The following is a 14,454-nucleotide window of genomic DNA, read 5'->3' as shown; positions in this document are numbered from 1 at the left end:
GTTGGACCAGTGTAAACCTGAGAAGGGTGGTGAGAGTGTATAAATGCTAAAGACCTGTGTGCTCATGTGGAATTGAGATAGTATAGTTGCTTTTGATGGGATGCCGTCACCATACTACAGGGAAGTATTGTAAGTATTCTGTAAAGCCAGGGAATTAGCTTGAGATACTGTAGTTACTATATTAACAACTGGTAGTTGTTTAAATTGTCTGTGGTGAAGTCAGACTAGCATTGGGAATTTCCACAACAACTATCAGCAACTCCACTTTCTAAACTATCATTAAAGATACTAATGCGGGGCGCTAGTGCGCACGCGTAGGATGTAGACGTGCATAGCTTGTGCTCTCCACCGCAACTTATGCAAAATTACCGAACACCACGATAAAACTGTCTAAAAGTTGATATTTTTTGCTCGCTTGCCTATCCCATCCGTTGAACCTTGCTAATTTGAAAATGTCGCGACAAAGAAACCCTCCTGGGAAGTCCAAGACCATCGATGGATACATCAGCAGTGCTAATGCTAGCGGGGCTAACGTCAGTGCCAGCGATAGCCGTTCCAGCGAGCCCTCTGCTAAACCTCCGGCTACCACTTCAGATATCACGTCCATAGACAAAACTCACATGTACGAGATATGCAAAGAAATGTGTAAGGAAATGTCAGAGACGATTCTGGGGAGACTCGTTGAACGCTTTGATGCCTTTGACACTAAGTTTCAGTCTGTACTCTCCGTGCAAACTGACCTGCAAAACCGCATGGTCAGTTAAGAGCAAACGACCGGTGCACTTGAAGAACGCATGGAAGTGCTTGAAGCCAAGTGTGAAGATTTAACAAAGTACGCCAGCCAGCTTCAAACCAAACTACTGGATTTAGAAGCACGGTCCCGCAGACACAACATCAAGATTGTTGGTATAAAAGAGGATTCAGAAGAAGGAAAACCAACTGATTTTGTTTCCAAACTTATTCCTGAACTGCTGGGTAAACAGCACTTTCCACATCCAGTGAAAGTTGATCGTGCGCATCGTTCTCTGCAACCCAAATCAGCGGCGGGTGGCAAACCGCGCACCATCATGGCTCGCATTCATCATTTTCAGGTGAAGGAACAGATTCTACGCCTCAGCAGGACGCAATCAATGGAGTACAAGGGGAACAAAGTTTTAATTTTCCCTGATTATACCAACGAAGTGATGAGCCAGCGCCGTGCCTTCCGAGATGTGATGAAAGCTCTGAGAGACGGAGGAGTTAAACATCACCTGCGCTACCCGGCCAGGCTTCATGTGTACTGGGATGAGGAGGAGAATATTCCCGAGGTTTTCAATGATCCAGCGGCAGCTGAAGCGGCTCGTTCATTGAAGGAACGTAGTGCTTCGGCAGATGGTTAGAGAACGTGATGAACATTTTTACTTTCTATTTAAGGTGAGCGTGTTCGTTCTTCTGTGCTAAATGCGCCACAAACTGCTGACCATTTTTCGAACTACGTGTCGATAAGTGACTGTCCAGAACCATGACAATTACTGATACACCAGGGCGCAGGACAATTTCTTTTGAAGGCGTATTTTACTTTATTTTTCAAATGTGGTACTAACTTTCAATTTTTTCAAAACTATATTTACGTTGTGGTGGAGGGCGCTACTTGGGTCGGCCTACTATTTGTCCAGCAGCTCCTGTTTTGGCCAAGAGGGGAAGATACGCGTCAAGTTCGGGGGACACGGAAGTAAGGGATGGGGGGTGGTTATGGTACGGTGTTGTTGTTCTTGCTCGGCTCAGATGCACATGTTTTACTCACTTGTATTCGGTATTGCAACAGCAATTGCATTTTTTTGTTTTTTATCAAAATGACTCAAGTACAAGGTAAAATGCATGTAGGAGGCAGAGATTTACAACTGATTTCATGGAACGTAAAAGGGCTTGGTAGTGCAGTCAAAAGGGGGAAAGTTTTTAAACACCTGAAATCTCTTTCTGCGGATATAATTTTTTTACAAGAGACCCACATCAAAGCAGATATGCAACATAGGTTGAAATGTAATTGGGTGTCTCAGATATATCAATCACCATTTACCTCGCATGCCCGTGGTGTGGCAATATTGTTTCGAAAAAATATCCCATTTCAGGTAACTTCTGTTAACAACGACCCTCTTGGTAGATATTTACTGGTCTCTGGCACTATAAACTCGTTCTCATTAACCCTGCTTAATATATATGGTCCGAACACGGACGAGCCCAATTTTTTCAGAAAGGTTTTTGATCTGCTTCCAGACGACAGTGACTCAAGCATAATAATAGCCGGAGATTTTAATTGCTATCTAGATCCTTTCTTAGATAGATTATCTACACGACCAGCACATGAAATTGCATCTGTAAAGCTCCTAAACAATCTTTTGAAAACTAGGAGTCTAGTAGATATTTGGAGGATTCAGCATCCTACAAGCAAAGAGTATTCATTCTACTCAAATGTTCACAAATCCTACAGTAGGATTGATTATTTTTTTACTAGCTCTAACCTTATCTCTCAAATCACCAATTCCAAATATCATAATATTTTGATCTCTGACCACAGCCCCTTAGCAATATCATTAAATATTTCCCTCCCAAAACAGGTTTATTCTTGGCGTTTCAACCCAAACCTTCTAAGCGATGACAACTTTGTTAAGATTATAACCTCTAAATTGAATGACTTTATAGAATTAAATGATAATGGTGAAGTGTCTGACTTGACCCTATGGGAAACATTAAAAGTCGTTTTGCGTGGTGATATAATCTCCTACACCTCAGCCATTAAAAAGAAGAGAGAGAGGAGACTGCTTGAAATTAGCAACACTCTTCCTAGTTTGGAAAGAATTTACCAAAATTCTATATCACCGGAGCACTACAAAGAGATATTGAAGCTTAAATATGAATACAATGATATTATGAGTGGCCAAGTTAAGAACTTACTTTTGAAATTAAGGCAGAAACACTTTGAGCTTGGGGATAAACCCGGTAAACTATTATCACAACAGCTTAAAGGTTCCCAGGCTTCAAGAGCAATTCGTGGTATTAAGTCTAAAACAGTAATGGAAAACTGCCAAAAACCCTTTATGAAGCAAACATTTCTTTAATTTTAAAAAAGGGCAGGGACGATACTGACCCTGCAAATTTTAGGCCAATTGCACTTCAAAATTTTGATCGCAAAGTAATAACTAAAATCCTGGCTACTAGATTGAACAAATATTTGGCTTCTATCATCCATCTTGACCAGACAGGGTTTATTCCCGGTAGACTCTCTTTTTCTAATGTCAGGCGGCTACTCAATACTATTTACTCTGATTTTAGTGATATTAAAGGAGCTTCTATTTTGTCCCTTGATGCACATAAAGCTTTTGATCAGGTCGAGTGGCCTTATATGTTTGAGTCACTGCGCAGGTTTGGATTCGGGGAAACTTTTATCTCCTGGGTGAAACTGATATATGTAGAACCGTGCTGTTCTGTTTTGACGAATGGTGATCGGTCAGCCCCTTTTATTTTGCAACGCTCGGTTCAGCAAGGCTGTCCATTGTCTCCAGCGCTCTTTGCTATTGCACTGGAGCCGCTTGCGGTAAAAATAAGAGAGCACCCACAGGTGAAGGGGCTTCAGGTTGGAGGAGTGGAAACGCTTCAGTTTATATGCTGATGACATAATATTGTATTTATACAATGCTGAAAAATCAGTTCCCCCTCTTCTTGAGTTGATAGAGTCTTTTGGTAGAATATCGGGGTACACGATTAACTGGTCAAAGAGTGAGTTTGTGCCTCTTTCTAATACTTATTCACCAGGTTTTTTACAAAGTATTCCACTCAAAATAGTTAATGATCATTTCACCTACCTTGGTTTGACTATACCTAAGGATCCAAAACTAATATTTAAATTAAATTTCGCAGAATTTATTTCAAAATTAAAACAAAATATTGAATGTTGGAAAATTCTTCCCTTATCAATGATTGGACGCATAAACTCAATTAAAATGATCTCCCTTCCCAAATTTTTATACTTATGTCAAAATCTCCCCATTTATCTCACTGCAGCCTTCTTTAAAGACTTGGACTCCATTATTTTGTCCTACATTTGGAATGGCAAAAATGCCAGAATTTCGAAGGCACACTTGCAGAAGTCTAGGTTAGTGGGAGGGTTGGACTTGCCGGTATTCAAACACTATTACTGGGCTGCCAATGTTAGGGCATTAGTGTTCTGGCAGCAGGGATCCCTAGATAATCAGACGCTTACAACCCCTTTGTGGCTTAAGATGGAGGCCAACTCTGTGAATAATTCTTCATTGCCAGCTATGTTATTTTCCAAGTTCGAAAAGGCAGAGTCCTATAAGAATTTATGCTTTGTGGTAAAACAGTCAGTAAGAATTTTAAACCAGGTTAGGTGCTTTCTAAAACTACCAAATACATCAGTACAAACACCTATATTCTTTAACCATTGTTTTCTGCCTCCCTGGCATGACATATCATACCATGACTGGAGAAAGAAGGGCTTGGTTTCAGTTAACAATCTGTACATTGACGGTAAATTTGCATCATTCAACCAACTGAAAGGAAAATATAATCTCTCTAATTCCCATTTGTTTCGGTATTTGCAGGTTAGGCATTACACTCAATCAAAAATTGAAGATTTTCAAAATCTACCCCTGGAGCATGAAATTTACGATATTTGTAAGAGCCCTCCTTTCTCCAAGCGTCTTATTTCGAGAATTGTACGTCTATTTGATGACTGTATTGCTGCGCACACTGTGAAAACTAGGGATATTTGGAAAGAAGAGTTAGGTGTGGAACTATCTGAATCCATGTGGAATACTTGTTTGTCTAATATTCATTCCTGCTCTATAAACAGCAGACACCAGTTAATTCAATTTAAGATTGTCCATCGCTTACATTATTCCAAAGTCAGATTACATAGAATATATCCATCAGTCTCCCCAGTGTGTGACAGATGTAATATGTCAGAGGGTACACTGTCCCATGCTTTTTGGGCCTGCTCTTCGTTGGTAAATTTTTGGTCTAAAATATTTGACTGGTACTCCAAAGCATATCAGAGACCCCTTCAGCCTGAGCCTGGACTTGCTATTTTTGGCTGCTCACAAATAACAAGGACAATTCCAACTATAATGCGGCAACCATTGGAACTGGGATTGATAGTTGCCAAGAGACTGATATTGAAGGAATGGAAGTCTTCCACTCCTCCTTCCTTTCAGGTATGGATCACTGACATGCTATCCATAATACAAATGGAGAAACTCCGCACCACTCAAATGGACACATTTTCCGTTCTTGGACCCCTTTCTTAACTCATTTTGAAAAAGCTAAAATACAGTAAACTAACTGTGTTCCTGTATTAACAACCTTTCCTCCTACTGCTGTACTAATTAAGAATGTAAACAACTGGCAATAGCTGTATCTGAGCCCTGTTTGTTTGTTTGTCTGTTTAATCTGAAAATGTAAATAAAATATATATAAAAAAAAAAAAAATACTAATGCTATGTTCAGAATTAAACTTAAACTAATTCTGAAAACTTTGCTACAAAGCAGCAGGTGTATTTACCTGAAACGTGGTGTGGGTGTATAGGGAGGCGGCTGCCAGCTCAAGCCCTTGGTGAGAAGTTTAGTAAGAGAAGACGCAGTGGCCCGAGCCGCAGGTGTTGGGGCGGTGCCTGTGCTGGTGGTATGATGAGAGCGCCGCTGGCGGACAGGTGAGCCCACACAGAGCTTCACCAACAATCCAAAGAGCTCTGCCAGAGCCCTGCCCAAACGAGAGGAGGCTGGGGGATAAAGAGATAGATCCAATGTAATTCAGAGTTTCTCATTTTACTTATTAAATAACAGATTAAAATGGTTGACACAGCTCTACTGGCTCTGACCTGAGAGCAGAGGCTTAATTTGTTTGATGCGTGTTGCCATGGCAGGGGTGAGTTTGGACTTGGTCTTTGGGTCAGTGGCTGTGGGCTCATCTGTCTCCATGGGAGCGAGAGTGTCTCCATCCAGGCCCATTCCTTCCAGCAAACCCTGAGCAGAGGGATCCACCCCCACAGACACGGTCTCAGTCTCACCTGGTGGAGAGAGAAGGGCTTTAGAAAAAGTGAATGCAAACCAGCAACAACAAAAAAAAGGACATGAAATGCAAATAAAAGGAACCGAGGTGCAAAAACAAAAAAAAAAACAGGAAAGAGGAAATAAAAGAGAAACTGATGGCTAAAATAACCCCCCCCCCCCAACTTTTTACAGATAAAATCATATCAAATAAGTAGGCATAGAAAGGTAGTGAGCTTTATGAAGAATTTTACTGTAGTACTGATACTGCAGTATTTTTACCAGTTCTCCTTCCTGCAGCTGCTGTGCTGCTGGAGGGCTTATCCTCTTTAGGCACAAGTTTCTGCATGTCGGCCTGACCAAACTCACAGCCAGGAGGCAAACTGCAAAGGACAAATGAATCAAATTACAAATAAATAAAAACAATCTGTTTTAGTTAACAGACAATCACCTATCCTCCTAATACTATTCTGTACACTTGTAAGCAGCAACAGAACCAGGCCCCCCCCCCCCCCACCATATTGTGAAAAATGTCACTCAAAAACAAACGCAACCATTCCATTGCAGTCAGTTGCGGAGGAGCAAGGTTTAAGTGGACTAAATAACTGGAGAAATCTAGCATGCATCAGAGAAAAGTGTATTGTTTCACCGGAAGATCAATTTATGGCATTTTAGTTATATGAGGTCAAAAAAAAAAAAAAACATTTACATTCACAATCTATAACATGCATTTACAGATCAGATGGTGGATTGTGCCTATGGAGTGGATAAGTGAAAGGTCCTCCATGTGAGGTGAGAGCAGTACTAACCTGTTTGGTGTACAGAGGGACAGCAGCACAGTGCTTTCCCACACTAGAGAGCAGTAGAGCTGACTCAGTTTGTTCAGAACGCTCAGACCCAGTTGAGATCCCCACTGATTTACTGAGATAGCACGGATCTCACTCTGAAAGAACAGGAACAAGAGGTACTGTTAACACCACACAAGTTCTCACACAGCTTCTCACACTTCCAGACTCTTTTTGCCTAGTCACTAATTGTTAAATATTAGCGCACTAACAACTACCGTATTTTTCGGACTATAAGTCGCACCTGAGTATAAGTCGCATCAGTCCAAAAATACGTCATAATGAGGAAAAAAACAAGTCGCACTGGACTATAAGTCGCATTTATTTAGAACCAAGAGAAAACATTACCGCCTACAGCCGCGAGATAAGTCGCACCTGACTATAAGTCGCAGGACCAGCCAAACTATGAAAAAAAGTGCGACTTATAGTCGGGAAAATACGGTATATGCGAAAACTGATAATAATCGATAATAATCAACATCAGATTATACATAGCTGCCTATATGCATACCTGTCCAACTCTGCAGGTATGAACAAACATGAGGATGTACGCATGTGCTGCCGTCAGGGCATGCAGCAGCGGGGTGGCGTGAGCCGACAATGTGGCATCCGTAACATGGCCCGCGTTGGCCAGCTCTCTGAGCAGCACAGAGCCACCAGGAACCTCGATGGGTCGATGAAGCGGCTCTAGAGCAGACAGTATGCTGTCCAACTGACACAGACCCTCCTGGAGAACTTTCGGCTCATGAGACAAAGTCTAAGGCACAGTAAGAAAGTGAGGGGATAAAAGAATAAAATTAAAACCCTAAATATCACAGCATCTTAAGGATTATTAGGGAAAAACTACATTTCCTACAGGTAGGTATCAATCTTACCAGTATAGATTTACAGACTCCTGCCACAGCTTGGCAGGCAGCAGAGGTGGGGAAGTCAATGGGCAGGTTGGGCAGCCCAAGTATTGACACCAGTGGCAGGAGTCCTTTCTGATTGACAAATTCCTGACAGTGGTCATCTGTTGTGTTGTTACTAAGAATGGACTCCACAAATTTCATCTAAAAGGAAAGGCGCATATTTTAGTTCCAGTTCGTGGAGAGCAAACTATCATCTAACTTTAGACTTAATGCATTTTGACAAACAGCCAATGAACTGTGCGAATGCAATAAGACTGAGTCATAATAGACAGTCTGAAGAATAATGAGAGGGGAAAAGTATAAGACAAGATACAAAGAGTCTAGCTCTGCTGCACGTACCACATTCAGAATGTAATCCATAAGAGGAATGGGGATTCGCTCCTCTGTTCCCACCACTCTGTAAAACAAAAACATTAATTTGTTAATAATAGTCTATTAATTATATCTAAAACAATATAGATTTCTCGCACATGGCAATGAAAACAAAGAACACTAGAAGCTATTTTGGTGCACTAACTGCCTGTTGCTTTCTGGCTCCCCCTGCTGTTGGCTAAAGGTATGTAGAGCCTCTTCCTCCTCCTCATCCTCACTGGATGCCTCCTCTGCAGCATGGTTCGCGCGAGCTGGAGGCACCGTGACAGTCCCATCTGCTTTCTGTATGGAAGGTTTCTGGCAGATGTATTCTGGCGATCGACCTAAGTTGCAGATCTCCTCTAGCAACTGTTAAAGGTCAAGTTAATAATAAAATTAAAGGACTCAGAATGAAAGGGAGTTTAAATATGCATAACACTGCAATAAAAGAGATTTCTTAAAAGACAATGTGTCAAAATGTTTCAGCACTATCCGCTTTACCTTGATGATGGCTGTTGTAGCATCTGTTTTAAGAGTGGGCTGGTGCCGCATTAGCTCGTCAACTGCACTGCCCAAGTTAGAAGCGGTGTCACCTGTTTCATAAAATTAAACAGTTTGTTAGAAACACAATCCAATCATCTCCAAACACAGGAACACCCATAGGGGCCACTCACCTAGTGGGTCAGAGCTGCGTCGACGGCGCATGGCTGGCAGGTAGTCTGGTGAGAGCAGCACCTTGAACAACCGCTCAAAGGGTTGGCATTGCACAAATGAGTGCAGACCACGGGCATTCAGGCACAGGGCACTGAATACATTAGGTAGGGAACCCAGCACCTCTCTGGTAGCAGGGACCTGTAGAAACAAAGGCATAAAATGGGACTAAAACGCATCATGACTTGCTGGACTATCCAAGAGGGAATCCAGCGATGGAGGGAAAAAAAAAATTTGTACAAAGATTTAGTGGGGAAAAGGGATATAAAGGGTCTAGCACGACTGAACAGGGGGTGGTGAAAGACCTTGAAACAGACAAAATGAGTTTTAAAATGGATAGAATGTGTGGGCACAAAAAAAAAAGTGAAAGGGAAAAATAGTTATATTGTTAAGGCAGACTCACATCTTTGATGAGCAGTGCATGTAGCATGACATCAGTGAGACCATTGTCCTGCAGAGATGACAGTAGAGAGGGCTCCTGGAACACAAAAACTGTCACCACCTCCGTCGCTAAAACAGAGAACAAGAAAAATAGAATTAGAAAGAAATGAAGAGGGCAGAGAAAAAAATTAGTCAAGATTCAAACCAATTAAATCCACAAAGGGCCTTTTAACCATACTATGCTGCAATTTTCTACTTTGTGACCTTGAAGACAGATCTACAAAATGTTGCACATAAAGAGTTTGGCCAATATATTAGCAGCACCAGAAGTATTGTTCTCCATGTGCTTACCCAGAAGAAACAGTGAGGGTCCATAATACTCTGCATTACTGATGATGTGTTTCAGAGAGGTAGGCAGGGACCCATCCATTACTATAAAGAGAGTGCAAAGGCAATGAATATCACGGTCAGCGAATAAAAACACTATTAACCATAATGTACAAATTAAAGCATCATTAAATGCAGTTTTATACCATGACGAATGCCGTCAGAGAATGCAGGGTCCTGAATGGCTTTTTTCAAAAAGTTCAACATAGATTTCAACAGAGCGGCCCTCTGAGGAATGCACTGCACTCCTGTTAGGAAAGAACAAAATATGCATTACAAAACTGTCCACAGTTTCTCCTGAACTAAATAAAGGAGACCCGCTGACATGCAAGTATACTTATTGTACCTGCTCTGGGAGCGCTGACTGCACTGCTCTGTGCTCGCAAATCCGTCTCTGCTCTGGAAACAGAAGAAGTGGATGGGCCAGGACTGCTCTCCATGGCAACCTCTGACACTACATTGACAAAAGCATTTTTTACTAACTTAAAAATGTAGTTAGTACTCATGCGATTGTAAACCATTACTTAGTATCATTTAGCTTCAGAAGACTTGGGATACGTGTTCTAAATATTAACTTGCTTGACTGGATAGCCCAAAGAGAAGCCATAGGAATTTGTTGAATGAAGTGCTAGATACAGTTTACTGTGGAACCAGAATTACAATGATAACTCGATTATGAATAATGCTGGATTTTTTAATTATGAATGAGCTTAAAATGGGGGATATAAAATGCACTTTCTTACAAGCAGCACCATAAGGTTAGGAACATTATGGGGACCCTAAGCAAATGGGGATGTGAACCACAAAAACAAATCCACAATTTATCATTAGAAAACCCTGGCCTAGTGTGTAGATGACAGTCTGTGGATAACATACACAGTTTTGAATAAGGATAAAATAAATATAGTTCAACATACAGTAAACATAACAGAGGTGGTACTAACTGTCCATATCTGTGTCCATGTCCTCTGTCTCAGTAGCTGTGCTGGGCCTCTGGATCTTTGGTTTGATTACAAAAGGGCACTCTTTCCTGGAGAGGTCAACTTCATGCTGCACAGAGAAATGGGGTCACATTCCGTCAACAAAAGGGCAGAGGGCAAAAACCTAAATAGTCTATGCAGAAAAACAAGGGGCTGAACGAGTTGTGCTGGGGAAGGCTTTCAGTACCTCAAGTCTGGAGATAAAAATTGAGAGGCCGCCGTGTGACTGAAAAGCAGCCATGTCCAGATTGGTGATGAGATCAACAACTCTTACTGCCCGCGTCACGAAGGTAATCTGGTCCTGCTCATCCCCAAGAAACTTAATCACCTGAAGTGGAAGTGGCACGGTTCACAATACATCCTTACATATCACCTTCTCATTAAATGCTCCAGAAATGAGGAAGCACCAAAGTACCAACCTTTAGCAATGCCTCCATCATACCACAAGACACCAGGGCCTCTCCACCAGCATCATAACTAGCCAGGTGGTAGAGGAAGGAGAAGAGGGCTGTGGCAAATTGGTGGGGGTATGGCTCCATCAGTGGGTCTGAAGCAAAAATAAGAACAGAATGTCACCAAACCTGAAACCTAAGAAAACAGTTCAAGTAAAGAAATTAGAGCTAAAGGTCTATCTCTTTACCAATCATAGCCTGGATGCAGTTGCGGACAAGCACAGGCAGAAATCCATGATAGGAGGCCGTTCCTGTGCAGTCGATAATGTTGGAGAGTTTGGGAGTGCGCTCCAGGTGAACTATGGATGTCAATGTGCGCAAAGAGGCGGCCTTAATGTCCTGTAACAATACAATTGAGGGTTCATAAATGAAATAAATCTAAAAGCATCTTTTCTGTTTTTTGAAAACATCTTTGAGTAGTGCAATATTTCCCATTCTTGGCAATCACTCTAAATAACGCAAGTACATATATGCCATATAGTGTTAAAAATAAAGATGAATAATTGCTACCCACCACCAACTGTTTGTCTGTGATCTGAAGAACATCCACTAGTTCCTCTATAAGCCCATTGTAGAGTATGCTATTGGCTGACTCCTGGAGGGCATTTGAGTACACTGCAAAAAACACACACACAACACCAAATTCACTAGACAGAAAGCGAGAACCTAGTGCTGTTTCATGAAAATAAATACCTCTACTTATTTTGATCAGTACCAGAGGGGTCAACTCACCGAGTATGGAGATGGCATGCAGTCTGGCTTGCACAGCCTGCAGTCTCCTCTTGTGGTTAGAGAAGCCATGAGCCAGGCGAATGTGTGTGAAAAGCAATATTTGTTTGTCTTTAGGGATGTTGTACATAGCTGTCAGAGACTCCATGATCTCTGAAGGGCTCTCGGAAATCTGAGGGCACAGCGGGGAAAAGCAAAAATCAGATTCAAGTGTAATCAATAGCTATTAAAGGTCTATGTGCTTCCATTAACTGTTCCACAAGGACGGCAAATGAAAACAACTAGGAGAAAATCACCTTATCAAGTTGTTCAATATGAATGTAGTGTAGCGTATTACTGCTCGACTGTTGAGAGGGCAAAAAGGTACAACAAGGTTAAAACACAAAGAAATGAATTGTTTGCTTAAAAAAAGAACAATGTTGAACGAGAATGGTGAAATAAAGGGAAGCATGACTCCATGCATACCTTTTTCTCCACTTTGACCTCAGAGCTGGGTTCTGCATAGAACTCAAAGTGCAATGTGGTGGCACTCGGTGGATATTTCTGCATAACACAAATAGACACATCAGATAAATTTGTTTCAAACTAAAACTTGTAAATTGCAGGACTAAACAAAGACGACCTGGTTAGTACTGTTCCTGTCAACATTTTATTAACATTTTAACCTGCCATAAAATTATTTTTATATAATTAAATATCTTTTACAAAAAGCAGCAATAAATGATTAAATGCAGCTTTAAAATGATACTATAGATAGTGATATTACTTACTATTTGCCTTTTACTTACTATTTATTATTTCAGAACTGAATTTATAATATCCAACCAGCACTCCTTTTGGTTACTTTACCATAGAGACATTTACCGTAAATCAAAGAAAATAATAATTCCTAAAATTTAGCTATTATGAATTAGAAAGTCACAGAAGTTTTCATTAAAATCTAGGGAAAAAAAATATTGGATTTTTGCTGATATCCAATATGCCGATATTTTCAAATAATTTTTTACAGATACCCAATATCTTTACTTTTGTTTGGAAACAACACCAAGTTTCTCCTGTACAATTCTGGTTAGTTTTAAAAATAAATTATTTGTTAGAATTAAATAAATAATAATGAAGTTTTTTTTTGTCAGTACACTGAAGCTTTGAAAATAACTACAGCCTATATCATTCACTCCATTTTTTTCCCCAGAAAGATGCAGTGTTAACATTTTATTTTAAGATGTAACATCTGTAGATAGTTTAAAGCAAAAGAGTTGTAACAATTCTGAGAATCTTTTTGAAAAACATACTCATTTTAATGACATCAATTACTGCTTTATTTAATCAGAAACAGTCTAAATGTTATGTAAACTATTTTACTTTTAATTTAATTAGGTCAACAGCAACCCCTACAGATTAAAACTCCTTACCGAACAGACGCTAGGACCTGGGCGAGGCTGTCACTGCTGCAGGTGCTTTTACGGTTTATTCTATCACACACCAAATGCATTCTGTATGTGCTTTCACAGATTAAATGCAGCGATCCAAAACAGTGACTCCAATTATCATTCAGACAAAATTTAGCTTCCAGTATAAGCCACACTGCTGAAGTGATTAATCACTAGCACACTATGAGCCCATGTGAGTTAACGTATTCCCTCTTATCGGCAAGACTTATCGGCATAATCTTTCATAACGGGCAGATGCCGATATTTTCATTTAAAGCCTTTAATGGCTGATTCTGATATAAGTCTGATAATATTGTGCATCCCTATTAAAATCATATTAAAATTATGGTGGACGTGGGAATTAGAGTCATCCATACTACTTAACCATGAACATCTTATCAATGGTGCTCACACTCAACTCTAAAATACAGCATGTTTTTTCCCCCATGTTCACAATGACATAGTATGTGTAATGGGCCAAAATAGCATACCGACATCGGCAGATCTCGGCAACACTCCGCAAGACCAAAGCCATTCTCTTTCCCACCCCAGCTCTAGGACAGCGGGAATAAAAGAGTCAGGAAAAGGTGTAGGATGAAAGATAATAAGCATCAGCCTTGAAATGTCACCATGAAAGCACCTGTCTGTACAAAACAGGTCATCGTGCTTCTTTGGTTAGAACCGATACTAAACACCTGAATTATTTTCAACAAGGCTTCAAAAGTTTCCACTAGAATCAAAGATGCAAGTCATGGATTAAACTTTTAAAATTGACAAAGTTAAACACTGCATACTGCTGCAGTATTAGCCACATGCATTTCAAAGACCTTTGATATGCAGCTGCTTTCAGACTTGACATTTCAATCTTCTAGACTTCAGCAATCAAAACTGAGAAAAGAAATATGCTCACATGACAAAGTAAAGCTTTCATACCTCAGCCAAATGTTGAAGACGGGCAAGCAGTGGGCTCCTCTTATCTGAGCCCAGTCTGGTGATGTAATTGGAACGTTTGCTGAACACATACAGGAGATTCAGCACAGACAGAACCACCTGCATGTCACATGATGCTAAAAGGGTGGTCAAGTGCTACAGACACAAAAGAGAAAAAAGCAGATGCTCAAAATCAACTCGCAATAAACCATTTAAGGCTAACAGAAGCAGGTTTTGTTGTATCAGTCTTGAGTTGGGGTACCTCTATAGAGCTGTACAGGTGTCTTGAAAAACTGTATTCGATT

At 40.6% G+C, this 14,454-nt stretch overlaps 1 protein-coding gene across 11 annotated transcripts in view; it reads right to left on the bottom strand.

Annotated features, from left to right (window-relative positions):
• LOC132118292 (E3 ubiquitin-protein ligase HUWE1-like) overlaps window positions 1-14,454 on the bottom strand; it is a 51,527-nt gene that overhangs the window by 30,771 nt on the left and 6,302 nt on the right. For 9 of the 11 annotated variants that reach the window (XM_059528032.1, XM_059528023.1, XM_059528030.1 and 6 more), the window contains 25 exons: window positions 14,412-14,454; window positions 14,153-14,305; window positions 13,711-13,773; window positions 12,255-12,332; window positions 12,086-12,133; window positions 11,793-11,961; window positions 11,575-11,675; window positions 11,249-11,399; window positions 11,028-11,155; window positions 10,796-10,936; window positions 10,573-10,678; window positions 9,975-10,082; window positions 9,775-9,876; window positions 9,593-9,673; window positions 9,264-9,370; window positions 8,824-9,028; window positions 8,651-8,742; window positions 8,316-8,518; window positions 8,138-8,195; window positions 7,763-7,939; window positions 7,399-7,644; window positions 6,852-6,985; window positions 6,325-6,425; window positions 5,874-6,062; window positions 5,558-5,774 (listed from right to left, as the gene is read on the bottom strand). The exon at window positions 14,412-14,454 is cut by the window's right edge and continues 164 nt beyond it. In XM_059528032.1, coding sequence (XP_059384015.1) covers window positions 5,558-5,774; window positions 5,874-6,062; window positions 6,325-6,425; window positions 6,852-6,985; window positions 7,399-7,644; window positions 7,763-7,939; window positions 8,138-8,195; window positions 8,316-8,518; window positions 8,651-8,742; window positions 8,824-9,028; window positions 9,264-9,370; window positions 9,593-9,673; window positions 9,775-9,876; window positions 9,975-10,082; window positions 10,573-10,678; window positions 10,796-10,936; window positions 11,028-11,155; window positions 11,249-11,399; window positions 11,575-11,675; window positions 11,793-11,961; window positions 12,086-12,133; window positions 12,255-12,332; window positions 13,711-13,773; window positions 14,153-14,305; window positions 14,412-14,454 — 3,201 coding nt within the window. The remainder of the gene's footprint in view (window positions 1-5,557; window positions 5,775-5,873; window positions 6,063-6,324; window positions 6,426-6,851; window positions 6,986-7,398; window positions 7,645-7,762; window positions 7,940-8,137; window positions 8,196-8,315; window positions 8,519-8,650; window positions 8,743-8,823; window positions 9,029-9,263; window positions 9,371-9,592; window positions 9,674-9,774; window positions 9,877-9,974; window positions 10,083-10,572; window positions 10,679-10,795; window positions 10,937-11,027; window positions 11,156-11,248; window positions 11,400-11,574; window positions 11,676-11,792; window positions 11,962-12,085; window positions 12,134-12,254; window positions 12,333-13,710; window positions 13,774-14,152; window positions 14,306-14,411) is intronic. The other 2 variants (XM_059528029.1, XM_059528033.1) reach the window with 1 other exon arrangement.

Source organism: Carassius carassius, chromosome 37 (assembly GCF_963082965.1).
Source record: "Carassius carassius chromosome 37, fCarCar2.1, whole genome shotgun sequence".
Classification (NCBI taxonomy): Eukaryota; Metazoa; Chordata; class Actinopteri; order Cypriniformes; family Cyprinidae; genus Carassius; species Carassius carassius.
Note: the sequence above shows the minus strand (reverse complement) of the source record. Positions and strands in the feature narration are given on the sequence as shown.